This window comes from Sapajus apella, unplaced genomic scaffold (assembly GCF_009761245.1).
Source record: "Sapajus apella isolate SASKATOON/1434 unplaced genomic scaffold, GSC_monkey_1.0 scaffold69, whole genome shotgun sequence".
NCBI classification, from domain to species: domain Eukaryota; kingdom Metazoa; phylum Chordata; class Mammalia; order Primates; family Cebidae; genus Sapajus; species Sapajus apella.
Genome location: NW_022437009.1, coordinates 9,890,124 through 9,913,535, shown reverse-complemented (window position 1 = coordinate 9,913,535; position 23,412 = coordinate 9,890,124). Strand labels below are relative to the sequence as shown.

Here is a 23,412-nt window from a genome sequence, read left to right as displayed (position 1 = left end):
GCAGTGGCACGATCTCAGCCTACTGCAACCTCCAGGCACCCGCCACCATGCCCAGCTGTTTTTTTGTATTTTTAATGGGTTTCACCATGTTGGCCAGGCTGGTCTCGAACTCCTGACCTCAGATGATCCACCCACCTCGGCCTCCTAAACTGCTGGGATTACAGGCGTGAGCCACTGCACCCAACCACAGAGCTTCTTATAGGGAATTCCATGGTCTTCTAACCAGGCTGGCCCTGTCACAGTTACTCCAAAGCCTAACCCTGACTGTTCTTGAGGTGTGAGGGGACAGTCACTAAAGACTCACTGTCCCCTTGGAAAGGGAGGGCAGCTGGTGTCACCTGCTAATGTGGTCCAAGACCTGGCCTGGGGAGGGCTAGCCAAGCCCATAAACCTCCCAGCTTCATTACATGTATAACAGGGTCTGGCTGGCCAGGTCTCCTTGAAGGTCAGGCCTTTGCTGCGGTCAGCCAGGAGGCCTGGGTCAAGGCTGGCAGGAAGGGTGGGCCTGGCCCTTGTGCTGCACAGACTTGAACTACCTTGCCTGTGCCATTCAGGTGGCATATACCTACGAGGAGAACAAACAAGGAGCCCGGCTTCCAGAGACACCTCTTTCCCTTAATAAAGTAATTACAGAGCTGGGTAAGTTACATCCCTAGAAAGATGCAGGGCAACCGCAGGCTAGGGTGTGTGTGTTTAATTTTAAATCCTCCAACCTTCCCTTAATGAGGGGGTGCCTTGAAATATAACGCAATGGTGGAATTCTTCAAAGGATTCATTTTCTTGGTGCTTTATTTCTTTAAGGGAAAACATGAAAGACAAATGAGGACTGGCAGGAGCAGGGGAGGGTTTTGCCTCCCCCGCCCGTGTTGTGCAGACATTATCTGCTGTAAAACTGTTGCTGAAGGATGGAGAACCAGCTCTTGGCTGCAGAAGTCCTCAGATAATGTCAGTGCTGAGCAATGGCCCGAGATTTGTTGGCACTGAGCAAACAGCTCTTGGCTTCTGGTGCCAGAATCTTTAGCTGAGCCTGGACAGCCACTCCGGCCAGGGGACTGGAGATGCCATAGGCGCTGGTGTCCAGGGGCTCCATGGTGATGGCTCAAGAGTCTTCTTCTTCTTCCTTTTTTTTTTTTTTGCAAATGTTAATGTCCCTTTGAATCACCTGGGATCCTGTAAAAAGGCAGAGATTGCTTTAGGAGGTCTGGTGTGAGCCTGAGTTGCTGCATTTCTAACCAGTTCCTGGCATAATCCCTGCGTTTTGAATAAAAAGGCCCCAAGGAAGGCAGGCACTGGCTTCCATGGGTCCCTCCAGGCGGTTTTGGCTAAGCAGAACACCTGGAAGGGGAAGGCTGTGTGGAGCTCCAAAGGGTCTTGAGCACTCCAGACTCTGCAGCATGGAAGAGAGAAATGTCTTCGCGGATGGCTCTGTACTTGGGTTTGGTGTATGGCTTTGCCTATTTTGCCCCTTTAGGTTTACTTTCCAAATGATGCTCGTCTGGTAAATCCTGTGGAGAAACTGAGTCTGTAGGCCTTGAGCTCCTCACTGGGCAGCCCCTGATGAGGATGGAGGGCAAGCTCAATCTCTGAGGCCCTTGACCTGCCTCGAGTGGTGATGGAGAGTTGATTTGGGTTGCGTCTATGCTGGGCTTCTCACCTCCCTGGTGTGGGTAGATAACCCTTTCCTGTTCACCTGGTTTCCTAGGTCCCTGGATGAGAAGGAGCTGACAGCAGCTGAATTCCATCTTCTCTGTGTGCTCGGGAGCAGGGCTACACGGCCCAGGTGGCATCAATGCCGAAGAACAGCAAAGTGACCCAGCGTGAGCACAGCAGTGAGCATGTCACTGAGTCTGTGGCCGACCTGCTGGCCCTCGAGGAGCCTGTGGACTATAAGCAGAGCGTACTGAATGTGGCTGGCGAGGCAGGCAGCAAGCAAAAGGCAGCGGAGGAGGAGCTGGACGCAGAGGACCGGCCAGCTTGGAACAGCAAGCTGCAGTACATCCTGGCCCAGATTGGCTTCTCCGTGGGCCTCGGCAACATCTGGAGGTTCCCCTACCTGTGCCAGAAAAATGGAGGAGGTAAGAGACAGCTCTGTGTGCATCAAGGGTCCCCTGCAAATGGGCCAAGCTGAGGGGTGAAAAAGAACACCCCTTTGCTGAGGCAGAACTGGAGGCTTTGTAGGTTGGAGCTCAGGATTTCAGAGTAAGATGCCCCAGGAATAGCCATAATGATGGTTAGTAGCTGCCAGGAGACTACAGGACATAAGAAAGTGGGCTCTGGTCTCAGACTGCCTGGGTTCAGATTCCAGCCAATCAGCTTTGGGACCTGCTACAAGTTGCTTCAACTCTCCGTGCCTCATCTACAAAATGAGAATAACAGTAGCTCCTGCCTCACAGGATAGTTGGAGGATTACATGAGCTTTACATGCAGAATGGGCAACACGCTACCTGACACAGGAAGGAGCACCTGTTGGCCGTTATTACTAACTGTTTATAAAGTGCTAGGCTCTGTTCTAAGGGCTTAGTGGATATTAGCGCTAAGTGCCTGAAACTGCTGATATTTGAGCATCTTAGAACAACCAAAGCGCCAATGTCATGTGATTCAACCATCGAATCCTCCCAACAGCCTTGTTTGAAGAAGGAGTTGTTATCCTTGTTTTAGAGACTGCGATACTGTGGCACAAATGTGTTAGATAACTTGTTAGAGGTTGTATGTGATCAAGGTCACAGCTAGTGATAAAGTCAGGATTCAGACCTGAACAGGCTAGCCCAGAGCCTGAGCACCACTGCCTCTGGGTAGGAGGGGCCTTCACACTGCTCCCTAAGCTCGAATCCCCCTTGAGGATCTTGCCCCGGTATCAAACCACTACCACCACTTCCAGCCCCCAGAATTGTTCAAAGGCAGCTTTCTCTGAAACCAGGGATCAACTATCTAAAAATAAACAAAGAAACCCCAATAGGCTGGAAACAAAGATATTTGCAAGCCCAGACCTGGTCCTAAGAAAGTCAACTATTGAGAGCTCTTGTGCTCCTGAGTCCCTGTGCCTGGGATGGCATGCTCCAGCCTGTTGGGTGGCCCCGGCTTGGCAGGCATTTTACCCCAGCGCCTTCCTTCCTTGCTTGTAGAACTCTTGCCATGTAGCCTCTTCTAAAGACGCAGTCTCCTCCTCCCCGAGATACAACTTCCTCTGGTTCAGAAGGCCACATTTGGCTGGGAGGCTTCTCCTCCCTTCCAGTTTCTGTTGAAGGGCAGGGAGCGAGAATGCCAACTTGAACTCTTACGATTGAATTAGGCCAAAGGCTTCCATCTTTCACCCATAGCATGTTATATTAGCTGCATGGTCTCCTTGCTTGAAAGACTTTCAACTTTTTAATAAGTAACTGTCAATCAGAGCTTATGGTCTTTGTGGCATGATAACTGAGTTCATAATAAGACCAGCCCAAAGTAAAGATATAAAAGTATGTGGTTTCCTTATGCCCTGTGAGATGTTGAAGGAGCTCCAAGGCACCTAAAATGACTTCAGAGGACATGTGGCATTGGAGGACTTAGCTGGGAACCTCTAACCTTGTTCTTTCTGGCTTAGGTGATCAGTTCTGCCTGGGCACTAGGTGATGAATTACAGAGTCCCTGTCTCTACCACACACAAGCACTCACACCCAGGGTGGTGTTCTTTCTGACTGTTCACAGTGACACCAATCGCCATGGCACCAGACATGAAGAACCACCCTAGAAGGAAACCATTGCCAACTCTCAGAATTCTGAGCTTTCCGTTCCACGTTCCTGCCTTCCTCTCTCTGTCTTCTCTGATTTCTGCAATCCCTTTTTATCTCTACTTTTAACTGTCCCGTATTTTTACAGATTTTTTTTGTTGAGACAGAGTCTATAGCAAGTCATCTTAAGTATTTTTTAGGAGGAGGCAGATTATCACATGAGGGAGACAGCTGTTTGGTCTTAGAGTCGAGTCTCTGTGCTTTTGAGCCGTAGCTGATCTAATCAGACTTTGCATGGTTCTGGACGGAAACTCTGGAACACCCTCCTTAGCTCCACAAAATGTCAACATCTTTCTAGCTTGCTTTTTCTTCTGTTTATTTTTATGAGAAAAAGACAAATGTTCAACCAGTGCTTACTATGGGTAAGCCACTCATTCAATCTTCACAACAGCCCTGGTGATAGGTGTTAGGTTGAGGCTTATAAAATGGCCATTTTTGTAAGTCAAAATGGTCAAATATCAGCAATTTCATATGTAATATTTTCATCCTCTTTACACAGATGAGAAAACAGCAGCACAGAGAGATCAGATAATGTTCCCAAAGTCACACAGCTAGTATGTCATTAAAGCCCAGGAGGTCTGACTTCAGGATCTGACCCTTACCGCCTGTGCTATCTATGCCTCCACAGGCCAAGGCCAAGAGTGTCTTTTAAATCCCAGGAATAACCTCGGGGTTTGCCAAAGTGAGGCTCAGAATACTGACCGAGGCATAGATGATTAGAGACCCAGAGGGCCTCAGAGGTCCTGATACATCTCCTAACATCCTAAATAGTGAGTGTTCCCTGCTATTCAGACGAACAACCTGAGGGTCTCGAATGCTGTTGAAACATAAAAGGAAATCCAGTTGTGTCCCCAAGTTGTATTTTCTAAGATGGAAGAGGGTGCTGTTGTATTTCCAAGCAATGCAGCAAAGGTTGATATGAAAAAGTACTTCTGATTAGCACAAATTCTGCCTGCCGTGACTGCGGCCCCTGAGCACCCTGGTTAGTTTAGGGCTTGGCACGGTAGAGAGGCCTGCAGTCAACTCAGGGCCTGGCGGCCTGCCTGGGGCGGACAGAGCCCGGGCGGTGGGGAGGGGCCAGTAGCTTGTCTTTGCACCCCAACCCCTGTCACTCTTTGGCAGCAGTTACCTGGAGGCTTTCCCTGATTCTTTGGGGGAAAAAAGGAGGCATCCATAGAAGCCTTTGCACACACCCTGAAGCCCACCTCCCTGCACGTCTTGCCACACCTAGAACACTGGGGTGAAATACAACACCCGTGTAGCTGTGACCCTTTGCCTTCCTGCAGCAGATCACTTCGCTCCTCTTCCACTTCCTAACACCCAAGACCAAGAGACCGAGATAAAGACAGATGCAGGGGTCTAAGCTTGTGGCCTTTTGGGCCCTCTCGCCATCGAGCACCATGATGGGGCTACTTGTTAGTGACGAGTTGAATGTAGGTGTGCACGTGTGCATCTGGTGAGTTAGATGCTGTCGTACAGGGCCCGGTGTGTTGCCTTTCTGATTAGCTCCATTGGATCCGGGCCCCTTCTTCAGCAAGTATGTGCTTGGTTGGCCTGTGTGACTAGTCTGTGGTGTGTGTGTGTGTACACATGCGTGCTCACATTGCTCACATGACTCTGCCTGCCTCCCTGACAGATCGTGAACTGTCCCAGGATGGCATCTGCGCCTTCTGTTACTCTGCTATCCCCTCGCTGCCTGTGCCTGGCACAGAGTGGACCTGCAGTAAATAGCTGATTGTTGCCAGGTGCCAGAATTTGTGCCTAGGAGATGCCTGATTGCCAATGTTCATTGGCAGATTGGGCATATGTTGGTGAACATGTGGGATCCTATGTTATGGGGGCAGAGCAGTGTAGCTGGGTGTCTCCTGGAGACTTTCTACTTACAAGGCTTAGTCAGAGTGCTGGGTGACCATCAGGGCCCTGGTGACTGGGGCTGGCCTGACAGTGTTTGACAGACAGGCAGGGCTTTGCTAACAGGACTAGGTTGTTGGCACGGCTCTCAGCGGGGTGCACTCGTCTGTGTCCAGACATGGTTTTAATTCTCCTGCTAAATGCCCTGTCACTGGGAATTGAGATTGTTTCTGCAGTGTGGCCCAGGACAGCGAGATTAATTTATCATCTGGAATCTTTAGCGAGACCCATTCTATCCTTTATGATCCTCCTGGCCACGCTTTCCTGAACTGCTAATTTCTCTGCCATTTCTCTTAATTAGCTGTAGATTAATGGCAAAGCTGGTCAGATCCCCCCTCCCTGGAGATCTTCCAAGCTCTGCTTCCCTGGAGCTGCCCAATCTGCTGCATCAGCATCTGGTTCAGACTCCAGGAAGGCTGCACCCAGTGTCTGTGGCTCTGGGGGCGAGCGAGCCCCCATGCCATCTGGGGCTGCTTCTCTGTGGGTGGAGGGGGTGTGAACAGTTGTCCACGGAGCACCTCATGAGGTGAGTGTGTCTGCTGCATGTGACTTGACATGTGGATTCTGGAGAGGCAGTGAGATGTCTGTCTGTCTCTGAACCTAGCCTTGTGAGTTGACATACATACAGTTTTTCGCTTAGTGTTTTGGGTTAGGGGGAGTCAAGGGGGAGAAAGAGGGTCTGGGTGTGCTGTTGTGTGACGGGCCACACGTATGGCCAGATCATTCATGGAGGAGCACCGGGACTGGTGCCAATTTGCAGATGACCAGAGAGGCGGCTGAGACTGGAAGACATGGCTACTGCCCCTTCCCTCGCTCTGCTGCTGTGCTCCAGAGCCCCATGCCATCCCTCTGCTCTCCCCACAGGTGCCTACCTGGTGCCCTACCTGGTGCTGCTGATCATCATCGGGATCCCGCTCTTCTTCCTGGAGCTGGCTGTGGGCCAGAGGATACGCCGCGGCAGCATTGGTGTGTGGCACTATGTGTGTCCCCGCCTGGGAGGCATCGGCTTCTCCAGCTGCATAGTGAGTCAGGGCAGGCGCTGAGCGGGAGGCAGGGGGCTGCTCCTGGGCATTGGCGAGGAGCTCACTGCGTTTCCAGCCCAGAGTCCTACATCAGGACAGGGGCAGGGAGGGGGATCCTCATCATGGGAATTACTCCCAGCCGGGGTTTCAGGACTCAGTCACTGTGTTTCCTAAACTGAAAGTTGACCACATTGCCTGAAACAGCATGAAGATTTGCCGTTGGTGCTAAGGAGGAAAAGCTGGGATGTATTCACAAGGGGCTGCCTGGGACAGCTCAGCCAGAGTTCTCTGGGGACATATGGACTAGTCCAGATGCCCTTCTTTTCTTACCGGTCCCTCAGCTCCCCATGAGGGAGGTCCCTCCTCTTTCCTCGGTCAAAGACTATTTTATTTATTTATTTATTTATTTATTTTTAGAGACAGGGTTTCACCACATTGGTCAGGATGGTCCTGAACTCCTGACCTTAGATGATCCACCCGCCTCGGCCTCCCAGAGTATTGGGATTACAGGTGTGAGACACTGCACCCAGCCAGTCAAAGACTATTTTAATGGGGCAAGCAGGGAGCTCAAGAAAAGGCAGGCCTGGGGCTCAGGGTCTCCTTGCCATTTTGCTGTGCCAAAGAGCAGAGTTGGAGGACTCACACAGGAAACTTAGGGTCAACCCAAGGAGGGTGAGGCTTTGGAAGAGCGAGAGACAGGGAGGCCCCACTGGCTCCAGATGGAGAACTCTGTGAGGGCTCCAGCCTCATCCACAAGTTACAGATGAGACCCTGCTCAGAGCTCTAGGTAAGAAAATTGAGCATCCCTTAAGGGAAAAGTCTACAGGGGCCCATGCTCACTGCTCACACGTGGGATAAAGACTGGCATGAACTGCTGGAAGGGACTAAGGATTTCACCAGCTGGCAGTAGGGCCAGCCCAAACCTGCCTCAGTGAGAGACTGGGAGAGGGCTTATCGCATCCTCCCTGCTCTCATGCCAGCCATCAGCTTTGCACTGGCCAACGCCGGGTATTCTACTGGGACTGGCTGTGTGCTGAGACACAGGAGTGTGTGTGTGGTCTCCTGCTTGGACTGAAAGGACCCAAGTAAAGGAAGTGGGCGTCTCACTCTGTGCTCCCAGTACGTTCTGCTGTATGAGCACCTGCGCCTGCACACACGTGCTCAGGTGAGACTGACAAGCAAGTGGCCCTCAGCTCTCACACTGACGCCGCCCATCTCACTGATGCAGGAGAGAGCCATGCCTCTGGAAGGGGCCCCTCTGTGTCCAGAGGGGATGCAGCAAATCCCTGCCCATAGAAACATTGCTTGAACCTTCAGGCCAAGTCCATGCTCTCCTATTTTAAATAAAATTCTGCCAATGTTACTGTGTTTCCTGGAGATGAACTGTGCCATCTTTCTAGAGGCAGGATGCTAACATGCCCAAGAGAGAACCGAATCCACAAGAAACACCCACAAAGTCTCTAAAAGCACAGCAGTCTGGCTCCATTTACCACAGGGGCCAAAGCCCTGCATGCCTTCACAGCCCTGGAGGGCGTCTTTGTCATTACAATCTTGAGTCATCAGGAAGGGAGGAGGAGAAAGTACTTCAAGTATCTTAGAAGAATTTCAAACTGCAAAGGATTAAAATTTTAAGAATTTGTTGCTTAAACGAGAGAACTTTAATATCTGAAAAATTCCTTTGTGGATTCCCTGAATAACAGATGAATGGAGGGCGAGGGGAGCTCCTCCACGGCCCACACCCCACCCCTCCTGTGCCTCCCTGGAGGCTGTGCTGCTGTGTTCTTTGGCGCTGCCCATGTGCTGGGCCTCGGGTAGAGCGTAGGGGCAGGGCGGATTTGCCTGCAGCCTCGGTGACCCCGTGGTGGGCTTGTCCCCAGGTCTGTCTCTTTGTGGGGCTGTATTATAACGTGATCATTGGGTGGAGCATCTTCTACTTCTTCAAGTCCTTCCAGTACCCCCTGCCCTGGAGCGAATGTCCTGTCGTCAGGAATGGGAGCACGGCAGGCAAGTATGGGGCCCAGACGGGGATGCCAGCCAGCTCTGTCCCGGGAAGGGGTCTCACGGCTTAGTGCACACATTTGAAATTTCAATTTGAAATTGTTGTGTCACCTTGGATAAGTCACTTAACATCTCTGATCCTCATTTCCCCTTCCCCAGGGAAATGGTCTCTTTTCCAGCCTATTTCTTAGGGAGATTAAATAAAATAATGAGTGTAGGTAAAACTCTGGAAATTGTGACTTTAGTTGTTATTACCCACCCTGTTATTCCACTTCACAAATGAGGCCCAGAAGCGACTTTCCCATGTTCACACCACTCCTCTAACCAATGATCTGGGGTGAGAATCCAGGTCTCTAGCCCCCAGCTCAGGACATTTCCCAAGGAACTTTAGGTCAATTCAGCCTCACCTTTCCTACCTCCCATGGAGAGACATGGGCAGGGGGAGGCATGGGTGGGAATCAGCCAGGCCAGTGTGTCCTGAAGCCTCCCAGACCCCACTGGGAACCTAGGATTCCTTGGGGTCTGCCAGATCCTAGCTAACCCAGAATGAGCGCGGCCCCTCCCAGCTGCCCACCCTCAGCTGCTCCCTTGCCCACTGCTGCCCTGAGTGGGGATCCAGCAGAGGAAGTGACCCCATTGGCCCCACCACTGAGGGCCTGTGACTTTGCTGCTATTTCAGTGGTGGAGGCAGAGTGTGAAAAGAGCTCAGCTACTACCTACTTCTGGTACCGAGAGGCCTTGGACATCTCTGACTCCATCTCGGAGAGTGGGGGCCTCAACTGGAAGATGACCCTGTGCCTCCTCGTGGCCTGGAGCATCGTGGGGATGGCTGTTGTTAAGGGCATCCAGTCCTCGGGGAAGGTGAGTGCTGGGGGGCACCTAGGACCCAAATGGGGAGCAGCAGAAAGGCATAGAGGGCACAGGGCTGAGAATTCCAGGCTGCCTCCTGCAGGGTCTTCCAGGTGGGCTTGGGCTCCGATGGCTCTGGATGATGACACAGGCCCCCAGAGGAGGGCATGGGAATATCACTGCTGTAGTATTGTTCATCATAGACAGCCCACCTGGAATGGAATAGCTGGAGAGGCATTGCCCTGAACCCCAACTGCTTCCATACTCAGATAACTCAGGCCTGCTCTGCAAACATTAGTGAGGAGGAAAACTAGAAGTACTGACCCAGGGACATCTGTCTAGATTCTAGACCATCAGTTTCCCAAGAGCAAAAGCCCCAGAAGAGCCTGCTTTGGGCAGGTTTAGGTGAAAACCAGCAACTTGCCATGGCTATAGCTAAAGGGCCCTTTGAGCAGGTAGATGCAATGAGTGACGGGGGCAGCTCCATAGGTGTCTCTGAGGGGCAGAACAGCCAGCTCCCACACCTCTTCCTAGCAGTTCAGATGCCCTTTAAATAAGGGCCCTTTCAGCAGGCGCGGTGGCTCACACCTGTAATCCCAGCACTTTGGGAGGCCAAGGAGGGTGGATGACAAGGTCAAGAGATCGAGACCATCCTGGCCAACATGGTGAAACCCTGCTTCTACTAAAAATACAAAAATTAGCTGGGTGTGGTGGCGTGCACCTGTAGTCCCAGCTACTTGGGAGGCTGAGGCAGGGGGATTGCTTGAACCTGGGAGGCAGAGGTTGCAGTGAACCAAGATCATGCCACTGCACTCCAGCCTGGTGACAGAGCGAGACCCCATATCAAGAGAATAAATAAATAAATAAGGACCCTTTTTTACTTGTCACCTATCAGTATTGACGTGCTGCCAGGGATGGAAAGGCTTACATTAGAGATCCTGTATCCCAGTCTACTCATTTTACAGATGAGGAAAATGAGGCCCAGAGAGGGAAAAGCACCTTAGCTAACATCATGCAGCCAGTCAGTCTCAGAGCTGCAACTAGGACCCTGGCTGTTTGAGGCTTCAGGTTCTTTACCCGATTTGATGAGCAAGGAAGCTAAGCTCTAAAAAGGTAGAATGCAGGGTCTTCTGGGTGGAAAGAGAGAATTTAAAGCCACTGACCTCTTCCTCTCTGGAGGCCGAAATAGTAGCTGATGCTTCTTGGTACTTCTCAGGTACTGCCACCTGTATGAAGGCATTTGGTCCACAGCATTTTGAGTTAGGGATGATTACACCCATTTTAGAGATGAGGAGGCGGAGGTACATGGAGGCTAAACAAAATGCCTGAGGTCACTTGTTAATACATGGTAGAGCCAGGCTCAGAACTCAGGCAGTCTTAACGGCAGACATGCATTCTCATGGCCTTTACACCACCCTGTCCACACAGCCCTCTTCATTTGTTTCAGTGCAGCAAACATTTTGTGAGCATCTTTTCTTGTGAGAGGCTGTGTGCCAGGTGTGCAGGAATATAGAAATGTGCAAGAACTGCTGTGCTAGAGAAGAGCACACGGTTCATCCTCACAAGGCGCTGAGGACTTCTTCAGATGGCTACTGCTTGGGAGCCATGTCTGTAACCTCCTGGAAGTCTTCCGTCAAGGGAGCTCTAAGGACGGGAGATTCTTAGGGGGTCCACTGGGGGAATGAGACAGGGGAGGATGAGAAGGGGGGAGCACAGGATTCTCTTACCCCTTTGGCAGCCCTGTTGGGTGAGGAGGCTGTTAGCTCAGCCCTACCAGCTCTGGAAAGGAGAAAACCAACCCCAGGCCCAGCCATGCAGACTCCGGCTTGTCCTGTTCCTGCCACTGCCTTGGCTCCATGCCTGATGTATGGCGGGTTTGGCCCTGTGCCCAGGGGTTCCAGGGCTCTGCTTTCTGCTGCCCTGGAAAGCAGAAAGAGAGGCAGCTCATGCACCCCAAAGGTGAGCAGGGATGGGGAGTGCCAGCTGCAGGAAGGGCTCTACCTGATGGTGGGTTCCTGTCTTCTCTGCAGGTGATGTATTTCAGCTCCCTCTTCCCCTACGTGGTGCTGGCCTGCTTCCTGGTCCGGGGGCTGTTGCTGCGAGGGGCAGTTGATGGCATCCTACACATGTTCACTCCCAAGGTAAGGGTTTGAGGCTCCCACAGGCCAGGGAACGGCAACAGGTCTACCTGGCTTGGTCAGCTTCATGCAATTTAATGCACTCTAAACACCTGCTGTGTGTTGTTGGGTATTGTGCCAGGCCCTCAAGGTTCCCAGGAGAGGCATGTCACATCAATTTGGGTGAAATTAGAAAAAGCTTCAGCAAGGAGGTAACATTTGAAAGAGCCTCAGGGAGAAGGTAGGATTGCAGTGAGTAGCCATAGGACATTATAATCAAAGGGAACTGCCTGAGCAAAGGTGTGGGAAAACACTGGGCATGCTTGAAGCAACAGTGGGAAGTCAGGTTTGGCTGGGGCATGAGAGCAGGGATCTTCATTCATTCATATTCATTCATTCATTCATTCATTCATTCATTCATTGGGGCTTTCATTGCATGGCAGTAGGAACAAAGAAGATGCCTAAGAGAAAAAAGCTCCCCCTGGGAATCTCCCCTCGTACCCAAATCAGAGGAAAGAAGTTGCTATTTTATCAAAGATAATAGACTACATGAGTGGTGATTTTAACCTTACCAAAGTTATTTATACTTCCTCCTAATTCTCTGAATAGCCCAGGGAGCAATATGAGCAGGATCACTGTTCTCATTTCACAGAGGGTGCAGCAGAGGCACGGGCATCCTGAAGATGTATACCCAGGTTCCCTAAAGATGGTCTGTTACCACTCATGGCCTTGCCTCTCAATGACCCTTCAGACGACTGGGCACAACTGGCATGCCTCAGTCCATGGAGGAATAAAAGATTTTCAGATGCAGATTAGCACTCCCTTCAAGTTGCCCCAAGTCATGTACATTAGAAACCCCAGCTGGTCAGGCTGAGAGTCTACCTCTAAATGCAAACTGATCAGTAGCAACCAGCAGGAGCTGGTGAGACTATAGCCCATGGGCCGGGGTCAGAGCTCAGCCAGGTCAGCTTGAAGGCCTCAGTGTTCATTGGTGTCACCTTGCACATGTATGTACACACACACACACACACACACACACACACCCTTTACACAAACAGTTCATGCAGGATGATACAGGAAGAAGAACCCAGATCTGATAGGGTTGGAAATCCCTTAGGCTCCTGATGTTTGTTGGTTGGCACTAGCTATGGCGTATACTACTCCGTCAAAGGCGCTCTAAGGACGGGAGATTCTTAGGGGTCCACTGGGGAAATGAGACATGAGACAGTGCCTAAATGGTCCCTCATTGTTCTTGATTATAACATCTGAGATTTACACATGACCAACTTCAAAGGTTATGAAGCACTTAACAATCTCCTGAGGCATGAATGTGAGTCCTGTGCCATGTAGCTCCTCATAGAGTTGTTGTAAACACGTGATACCTGACAAAGAAAAAATAAAACCCTGGTTTCTTTGGGGGAAAACAGGCATGAAAAGAAAGCCAACTGCTTTTAAGGAATTCTAACTGTATCTCTAGAACGATGATCAGTCTAAAATACTCACTTCAGTTTTCCAGTTCTACTTTACTAAACTTTAGGAGGAAATTAGATATTTTGGCGTTGTTCCTAAGTGAGGAACTTCACAAAGGTCTCCACATGAGCCCCTCAATGGTGTTAAGAGCCCCTATATGTAACTCTAGGAGCAAGACGAACAGATGCACAGGAGCAGCTACTGGTCTCAACATGCAAAATACTTCTCCCCACTGGATTTGGACACACTTTAAATGATCTCTTTAGTGATGAAATATCTCATGCACTTAAACACATATCTAATCATATAATAAAAATTCTTAAGAAATAAAGTATTACAGATGCCACTGAAGTGCCAGTTACCCAGGCTGGAGTGCAATGGCACGATCTCGGCTCACCGCAACCTCCGCCTCCTGGGTTCAGGCAATTCTCCTGCCTCAGCCTCCTGAGTAGCTGGGATTACAGGCACGCGCCACCATGCCCAGCTAATTTTTTGTAGTTTTAGTAGAGATGGGGTTTCACCATGTTGACCAGGATGGTCTCGATCTCTTGACCTCGTGATCCACCCGCCTCGGCCTCCCAAAGTGCTGGGATTACAGGCTTGAGCCACCGCGCCCGGCCTTAAAAATTCTTAAGAAATAAAGTATTACAGGTGCCACTGAAGTGCCAGTGTAGCCCTCCCTGGTCCCATTCCCTTCCCTTCCCAAAGAGAGCGACTGTCTTACTCCATTCCTGCTGCTACAACAAAAGTACCTTAGACTAGATAATTTATAAACAATTGAAATTGATTGCTCACAGTTCTGGAGGTTGGGAAGTCCAAGATCAAGGCACGAAGCTTCAGTGTCTGGTGCGGACTCTCTGCTTCAAAGATGGTGCTTTCTCACTGCGTCCTCACATGGCAGAAGTTCAAGGGAGCTCAGTTGAGCCTCTTTTATAGGGGCAGTAGTCCCATCAGGGCTCCACTGTCATGACCTAATTACTTCCCAAAGACCCCCACCTCTTAATACTATCACACTGAATATTAGGTTCTATCATGGGAATTTTCAAAGGACACCAACATTCGGATTGCAGCAACCACTATCCTGAATTTGGGATTTGTCTTGCTCATACAGTCTTTGAAATTTGTTACGCATGTGTGTGTATCCGTAAACAATGTTTAGCATTTCTGCATACTTTTAACCTTTACACAAGTGGCATTATATTATATGTATTCTGCAACTTGCTTTCATTTTTGCTTAACATGATTTTCTAAGATTTACTGATTGTGGTATGTCGCTCTGGTGCATAAATTTTCATGGATGGATAGTATTTCACTGTAGGACTAAACTGAAATTTATTTATTCATTCTCTAGTTAATGATCATTTGTTTACAGTTTTCACCATTGGTAATAATGCTGCAATTAACACTAACAGGCCTTTGTGCATACATGTTTTTCAGGGTGTATATGTTTAGGAGTGGAATTGCTGTCTCAAAGGGTATACATATCTTCAGTCTTATTAGATGTTGACTGAATTGCACTCCCAAATGGTTGTATCTGCTAACACTCCCACAAGTTGCACATGAAAATCCCAGTTGTTCCACATTTGTCAGACTTCAATTTCTGTCAATTAGATGGATGCAAAACGGTTTATGCACACTTTAAGCAGTAGGGGGTGTTTCTTTCTAAAACAGTTTCCTGGATGTTCAGGAAACCATGTGAATCCACTGGCATTTGCAGAGGCCAAGGTCTTCATGAGACTTTAAAAAATCAAATCCAGGAGCCAGGTGAAGTGGTGTGTGCCTGTAATTTCAGCTACTTGGAGGCTGAGGTGGGAGGATCCCTTGAGTCTAAGAGTTAGATACCAGCCTGGGTAACAGTAGTGAAACCCCATCTCCAAAAAAAAAAATTAATTAATTAAAAATAAACATAAAAATAAAGTGACTTTCCTGAAGCTATACAGCGGCGAAAAGCAGAGGCAAACCTGAACTCAGGTCCACAGACTCCACATCCATAAACTGGCTTCATGAAAATTGGTGGCTGAAGGCAAGCTGGCAAGAGTGGAGGGTTAAATAGAAATGTCCCCTAGTCTACAATTTCATCTATAATCATTCCTTCTTATATTCCTGGGAATGGCTAAAAACAAACCCATATTTTGGGGGATGGGCAGGAAAGGTTTTTTTAGGAACAAAAACCCCATCACACTACTGCTAATCTGCCTTTGCCCATCCCATACCCCACAGTTGAGCCAAGCTGGCTGAGAAGGAAGCTCTATGGGGCTCCATCCAAGCCTCCTCAGGGAGTCAGGCAAGTGAGGCCAATGGTGATAGCTGGGATGAGGTGCCTATTTACAAATCCCTCCAAATCATCTGCAGAAAGAGTGGGCTGACTCTCAGAAACAATTGCCTGACAGTCTGTAGGTGGCAAACTATAGTTGCAGAGCCATGACTGTTTCAGCACGAGACTGGGGAGATATGAGGGCTCCTAGGAGCCATTTCAATGAGTTCTTGCCATAGAATGGTGCTGTAAATTACCAGGTCGCTGTCCTAGCTGTCCATGCTGTGCCCTGCTCCATTCGTGACATCCCCAGGGGTCGTGCTGTTTAGTACCCCTGGCAGAGTCCAAAAGTTTTTGGCCAGGGCATCTCCAAACCCCTGTAGGAGAAGCATAGGCACTCCACAGATTATGCTAAATGACCTAGAAGGTCTTCCCTTCCACAGAGCCTTCTAGCATCAGAAATAATTCAGGCTATGAGACCTGGCCTTTGCAATTCATGTCTTCAAGCAGACAGTTGCCGGGTATAATGAATACAACGTGGCCAGGCTGCCATGATGCTCCACTCGCATCGTTGACAGGTCAGTAACTCACGTTGACGCCGAATGAACTTCTTGAATTCCTTGGGCAGCTTTTCTCCCGATTACTTTCTCTCCATGTAGTTAAAAACCCAGGTCAGCATGGGCTACCATGCAATTAATCATGTGATTTGTTCAATATAAAGTGGTAGATTACGGTAGAATTTTAAACTACCAAAACATTCAGGGAATGTTTATAAAAATTACAGCTGTTCATGTCCTTCAGCCCAGCAATTTTACTTCTACATATTTGTCCTACAGATGTCCTCATACATAAGCAGAACGATCATTGTACAGTGTTGATCATTCCAGCATTTGTTTGGTGGAAAAACATTGAAAACAGCCCAAATAACTATCATTCACTTATTCATTCAACAAAGGTTTATTGAATGCCTGTTACATGCCAGGCGCTGTTCTGAGTCCCGGGATCTAGCAGTGAATAAAAAAGACAGACTTCCCAGTCCTCAGGGAGCTTATGTTCCGGTGGAGGGAGACAGATATTGACAGATAATATAAGATAAAAAAAATTGTCATTAACTGTTGATGCCAATGGGAAAAATAAAGCAGAAAAAGAAGATTTAGGGCATTTGGGGAGACGAGTTGCAATTATGAACAGTATGGTCAAGGAACTCCTCGCTGAGAAGTGACATAAGAGTGAAGACCTGAAGGAGGTCAGGGAATAGGCTATGTGGATATTTGGAAGTAATGCATTCCATTCCGAACAGAGGGAACAATGAGTGAAAAGGGCTTGGCTTGAGACTGGCTGTGGCTGGCATATTCAAGGAGGCCAGTGTGGCTTGAACAGGAGGAGAAAGAGGTAGGACATATGGTGGGTGGCAACGTACACCTGGATCATGAGGGTCCTGGAGGTGAAGGTAAGAAGTTTGACATTTACTCTGGTGAAAAGAGAACCCAGTGAGAGTTTTGAGCAGAGGAGCAGCATGATCTGACTTCTGTCTTAGGACGATCACTCTAAGCCTCTTAATGGCTTCTGTAGAAAATCCAAGGGAGTAAGGACAGGACAGGGGGGCCTGCTAGGAGGTCCTCCAGGTGAGAGAGGACTGGGGTTTGAGCCCAGGTGATGGCAAGGGGTGTGATGAGTGTTGGTTCGATGGAAGATACTTTTCGGAAGCAGCGTCAACAGGATTTGCTGTTGAATTCGTTGTGAGGTGTAAGAGGAAGAGAGGAATCAAGGATGACTGTGGCCCTTTACATGAGCAGCTGGAAGGATGGAGTTGACATTTATGGAGATGGGGAAGACAGTGGAGGGAGCAGATTTGGTGGGGAACATCAAGAGTACTTTTTTGGACATGGCAGGCTTAAGATATCAAATAGATCTCCACGTGGAGATGCTGAGGAGGCAGTTGGATGTATGGATCTAGAGATCAAGTGTGGAAGTATACATTTGGGAGTCTAGGATAACAGAGAGAATTTAAAGCCATGGATTGGTTCACAATCACCTAGAGAATGAACAAAGACAGAGAAGAGAGCTGAGCACTGGGGTCCTGGTGTTTAGAGGTTGAGGGAGGGATGGACGGGCTGAGGGTGTGTGAAGAATAGGAGCAGAGAGAGAGACAGGCAGGCTGACAGACAGACAGACAGACATTCTAGAGGCAGAATGAAGGAAATGTTTTAAGAAAGAGGGAATGATTAGCCATATCCAAAGCTGCTGAGAGGTCAGGTGACGAGGTCTGAGAAATGACTGAGGCACTTGGCAACAGAGGGGTCACTGGTGACCTCAACAAGAGCTACTTCGGTGGAGTGCTGAGGACAAAGCTAACAATAATGGGTTGAAGGGAAAATGGGAGGTGAGGAATTGGAGACAAGAAATAGATACCAGTTATTCTCAGGAGTTTTGCTGTAGAGGAGCAGAGAAACAAGAAATGGGATGGTAACTGGAGAGGGCCATGGGGTCGAGGGTGTTATTACACAATTTACATGATACAAATAATCCATTATACACCACTGGTGGGAATGTGAATGGTATAATGGCTTTGGAAAACAGCCTGGCAGTTCCTCACAAGGTTAAACAGAGTTAGCATATGACACAGCAATTCCACCACTAGGCACATATCCAAAAGAACTAAAAGCAGATTCACACAAAAACTTGTACACAAATGTTCATAGCAGCATTGTGCATTATAGCCAAAAAGTAGAAACAACCCAATGGCCATCAACTGATGAATAAATTTTTAAAAGACGGTATATCCATACAATGGGATATCATCCAGCCATAAAAAGGAATGAGGCAGTGATACACACTGCAATGCAACTCCGGAAAACCTTAAGCTAAGTGAAAGAAGCCAAACACAAAAGACCTCACATGGTATGATTCCAATAATATGAAATGTCCAGATTAGGTGAATCCGTAGAGACAGAAGGTGGATTAGCAGTAAGGACTGGGCTTGTGGCGAGGTTGGGGGAGTCATGGGGACTGACTCTATGTGTATGGGCTTTCTCTTTGGGGTGATGAAGAGATTTTAAAGTTGAGTGTGGTAATAGTTACACAACATACTAAAAGGACTGAATTGTGCACTTAAAAATTTTGAAAAAGAGGAGGAAGTTTACGTTGCAGGAGAGGAGAAATGAGCAGGAGGGAGAGACTGCAGTACTCAGCTGCAGGAGTTGGTCTCAGCTAGGACCACACACAGTCCCCATAGCAGCTGGAGGGAAAGGCCAGCCCATGGAGTGGATGCTGGCAGGTGGGATGCTGTGGGGAAGAGCTCTCTTGATTGTGACATTTTTCTCAGTGAAGTAGGAGACAAGGTGATCATCTGAGAGCAGGAATGGAGGAGGAGGACTTGGAGAGCTGAGGAGCAGTGAGTGTAGAGTAATTGTATAAGAGGTGGGGGGAATGTGTGGACAGCAGCAGCAAGAAGGGCCCCTGGAGGCTAGGGGTGGGGGGTGAGCAGTGGACTCTCCAGCGTGGAGATCGCTAACACTCTGCAACTCCAAGACTGACAGTTTTTCACATTTGAACGTCTCTGAAAGCAGACTGTTTCCAACAATCAGTGAGGTACTTACACAGCCTGTATTTTTACAATGAATGGTGTTTATTCTGTGCCAGGCACTGTTGTGTGCTCCTTGCATATATTAACCCATTTAAACCTTCTAACAACCCGGGAGAGGTTGGTACTCTTATTATCACCACTGTGTAGATGGGAAAGCTGAAGCGCAAAGAGAGTGGGTAACTGTAGCGAGGAGGCTGAGTGGGCAAGAGCAGAAGGGGCAGTGTGCCAGGAGCTCTGGGACTCTGTGGGTTCCCAACTCAGCACATCAAGGAAGTGCCGAGTCTGGGAGCAAGGGCAATGGCCCCAGGAGTGTGGAGAGCTCCATGACAACTCTGGTGTGGACAGTAGGGAAAAGAGGAAGATACTCACACATATTCATATGCATGGACGTATATGTGTATGTAATGTATATGTGTGTATACTGCTGGTATATGTGTAAAGTATCACAGGAGGGGGACACAGGAAACTGACATCATGGGTACATCTGGAGAAGAAGGACCAGGTGTTCAGGATACAGGGATGAGAAAAAGGAGACAGAGGGATCAGAGGTGTGCATCAACTCCTAGAGAAGAGAAGTGGAATCTCTGCAAGTTCTAAAGGCCTAAGGGCGGAGGTTAGGGGTGGAGTTTCTTGACTCCCACAGTTAGAGAGAGGGCTTCTCAGCAGGATGATGAAGGTGGCCCAGCCTTATTACCAGAGTGTGGGCTCTGGAGCCAGATAATCTGGTTGAGTCTAGCTCCTCACTCAGCAGTTGTTGGGCAAGTTCCTTTGCCCTCAGGGCCTCAGTTTCCACAATGGCAAGATGGGTGGACAGTGGCAGCTTCCCAGTGGGGTTGTCGGGAAAGTGCTTGGGACAGCTCCTGGCAAGTGGAGAGCACGTGGTAAATGTTAGCTATTATTGTCTTCGTTCCTTGTGAAGGTGACACTGTTCTTGGGCAGGAGGAGCCCGGTGCTCCAGTGCCATCTGGTGCCTCATGGCCCTGGTTGGCTCCACACCAGCAGGTGCACAGCAGTGCTGAGAAGCAAGGGTGTGTGCTCCTGTCACGCATGCGCACAGGCTAGGGCGCAGCAGCTTCTTGTGGATTCAAAAGCATCATCATTCCCCTGAGTCTAACGTCTTGATACACTTTGTTTTCCTATTCGAGGAAGTAGTTCAGCCATTGTGCTGAAGAAGTGGTAGGAAGCTGTTGCTCTGTTTTAGAGCAGACACCCCGAGGAGGGGGTATGCCTTCTTTTCTGAGGGAAAAGCCCATTGCCCTTCTTCCTCTTGCAGTCACATCCTGATGCCTGGAAGGGGGATGGGGCTTTGTGAGTCTGGCCAGAACTTCATCCTCTGTTGTCACTTGTTAGAATCATGCACCATCACCCCAGGAGTCCTGGAAAGAGCCTCTTTAAATGCAAAAAACAACAGGCATTCTGTACTGAAGGTGCTAGGCTCAATTTACCCCCAGATTAGTGCTGGGCATCTGTGGTCATCTTCATCAGCAAGAGTACCCCTCCGAGCTGCAAGCTGAAAGGGAGTGTGCCCAGGGACCACTTGCACCAGGCATTTTTCTCCTCAGAGGTCAAGTTCACTCTCAGATGCTTCCCTGGGCCCTATCAATGTCAGATTTGGTTCCATCAATTTGCTGGGTGATGTGTATGTAGGTAATGGGTATTCATCACACTGTCTTCTCTACTTTTGTACATTTTATAATAAATATTCCATAATTTTTAGTGGAAAAAGAACAATCTCAACAAACAAACAAATTTTTGTTTCATCCAAAATCGTCCAATATTCCATCCTCCAAGAAATCTCCAAGCTATAGGGCCAGCTCTGATCTGCAGTTTAGGATTGTGGCATCCTCCCAGGAGTGGCTGCCTCCATTTATGAAATTTGGCCCTGAACTGTTACTAGGCTGAGGAATGTATTCACGTCTTCATTTATCCTAAACTTTTTTGGTTTAGGGGGTGATGGCAGTCCTAATGATGATATGAATTTGGGTCTCACAGGTAGTCTGGACTTTTTGTACAAATGATTGACATAGATACAAAGGAAACAATTACAAAAAAAAAAAAAAAAGAAAGAAAAGAAAAGAAAGAAAGAGGAGAGGAAAGGAGAATAAGATGAAGCCAGTGTTAAAATACCCATGTTTTAGAAAGTAGAACTTTGAAGTCCTAAGATCATCCTCTTGTTCTAGAAGACAGCATCTTAGCCCAAAAGGCTGCTACAACTTCACAGCCCCATGTCTGGTCCCTCCTGCTCAGCTCACAACTCATAGCAAAAGGTCGGCTTCTCCGGTCTTTCTCTTGCTCCCAACTCACCTTCTGTCCCATGTGCCAGGCACTGTTCACACAAACATGAGCAGGAGATGGACTGCACCCCTAAGCACAAAGTGTTGAAAGGAAGACGAGACACATAAACCTGCGACATGGATATTGACAAAAGCTGTGAGAATCCAAGGACCAGAGGCAATCAGGAAAAGCTTTAAAGAAGAGATGATAGTCATACGGGTTTTGAGAAATATGTAGGAGTTCACCAGAAAGTAAATAGGAGGAAGGGAATTTCAAGCAAAAATTCCAGCCTAGGCAAAGGCCAGAGGTGTGAAAGACCACGGTGCTTTTGGAGAGTAGTAAGTTACTTGCACTTAGAGTGCTCAGAACATAAAGAAATGAAAAAAGATTTTCTAGAAGACAGTGAGGAACCGTCAGATTTTTCAACATGCAAGCAACATGACTAGAACTGTGCTCATCTTGTTTAAAAAACAAAAACAAAAAACAAAACTTCAGCTGGATTAAATGTAAAAGTTTAACTGAGCAATGAACGATTGGCAAATTGGGCAGCCTTCGGAGCCAGAGTAGGCTCAGAGAGTCCAGTGCAGAGCCACGTGATGGAAGAAGATTTATGGGCAGAAAAAGGAAAGTGACTTACAGAAAATGGAAGTGAGGTACAGAAACAGCTGGATCGGTCACGGCTCGGCGTTTGCCTCATTCAAACAGTTGGCCACATTTGATTGGCTGAAACTCAGTGACTGGCACAAGGGTAGGCTTCGGTCTATGTACACCTCCACTTGTAGTCTGGCCAGAAGTTCATCCTCTGTTGTCACTTGTCTTGTTCACGATGTACAGAGAAACCTTTAGGCCAAACTTAAAATATGTAAGGAGGCAGCTCTAGGCTAAACTGAATAATCTCAACATTCCTTCTCTTAGAAAATCTCATACTTCTTCCTAATTAGAACTCAGCAAACTGCTCAGAATCCTCCCGTGAGGTCCTGGGAAAAGCGCCCAGGCTCCAGCAGATTGCGGTAGGGCTGTTGTGATTGACATTTGCGAATACCGGAGAAAGCCAGCCAGCACGCCTTCCAGGCATAAGTCACCTCTCTGCCCATTTCTGGAGCATTCTTGAAAGATTATTTTTCAAAAACTCACCCAAGAGATGGGAATTCACACAAGTCCTTTCCCAGTGGAACTATGATTATTTTCTTCTCCTTTTCTAGTCTCCAAATTTCTATTAAGCACAGTACAAGCCCCTATTCCCTTATCCACAATACCAAAATCCAAATAGCCCCACAAACAAAAGTTGGTTTTGATCCTCCAGAACTCATCTGGAAGCAAAATGACCTGCACAGATGTGAGGCTATTTATAGTCTTTATTGATTCACTTGGTGTGAATATTCCTATTTTGCCGCAGAAATACTAATGTGTTTGATTACAGGGTGCTGCCCCAGACCCCGCTGGGGGTGTTATGTAATTAAGTAGCATATGCACCACATTACCTTTCTCAAATTAAATTAGAAACAAAAGCTTGTATTCCAAAACCAGTCAGCCCCCAGGGCTTTTAGATAAGGAACCTTGGGCCTGTATTACTTTTGTAAAGAAGATAACATTTCATCTTACTTTAAAAACCAGACATCCGTCTGTGCGAGGGTGGTGGGCCCCCAGCAGTACTGGACAGCCCGGCCCTGTTTCTCTGGTCACCTGGTCCTCCCACGCTCTGCTGTGGCTATTTTAAACCCTTCCAATCCTCCACACCCTCTGACCTCCCTTCCGGCACACTCATCCCCAGCAGATGATTTTGCCGCCTGCTTTACAGGAAAAACAGAAGCTGCCAAGAAACTCCCTCAGATGACAAGAGACAGAAACCAACCATAAAACCTGCCGGCAGCTGCCCGATCCTGTCCTCCCTCTGTCCTCTGTCAAATCAGCAGCCCAAGGGTGGGCCTATGGACAGCTCCCCCCACCCTGCCCTCTAGCTTAAGACACTCCATTGAAAACAAAAACAAAAACGAAATCAAGACAACACAAAAAAACACAACCCTTTGTTGATTTCATAGCTTTCTCCTGATACTGCCCTCCTCCTGATCCCAGGCTTGCTTCCCCAAGGATCTGCGTATCTACATTGCCTCCAGTTCCTCTCCTCTGCCTCTCCCTTCTTTACTTCACCTGGCTTCTCGCCAGG

At 48.5% G+C, this 23,412-nt stretch overlaps 1 protein-coding gene across 2 annotated transcripts in view; it reads left to right on the top strand.

Moving 5' to 3' along the window:
* Positions 1 to 23,412, top strand: part of SLC6A17 (solute carrier family 6 member 17) — a 48,365-nt gene that overhangs the window by 14,630 nt on the left and 10,323 nt on the right. Inside the window, exons 1-6 of one of the 2 annotated variants that reach the window (XM_032249819.1) lie at positions 195 to 639; positions 1,703 to 2,075; positions 6,543 to 6,700; positions 8,578 to 8,704; positions 9,378 to 9,559; positions 11,578 to 11,688. In XM_032249819.1, the coding sequence (XP_032105710.1) occupies positions 1,790 to 2,075; positions 6,543 to 6,700; positions 8,578 to 8,704; positions 9,378 to 9,559; positions 11,578 to 11,688 (864 nt within the window). In that variant the 5' untranslated portion in view covers positions 195 to 639; positions 1,703 to 1,789. Of the gene's footprint in view, positions 1 to 194; positions 640 to 1,702; positions 2,076 to 6,542; positions 6,701 to 8,577; positions 8,705 to 9,377; positions 9,560 to 11,577; positions 11,689 to 23,412 lie in introns of those variants that run through there. The other variant, XM_032249818.1, reaches the window with a different exon arrangement.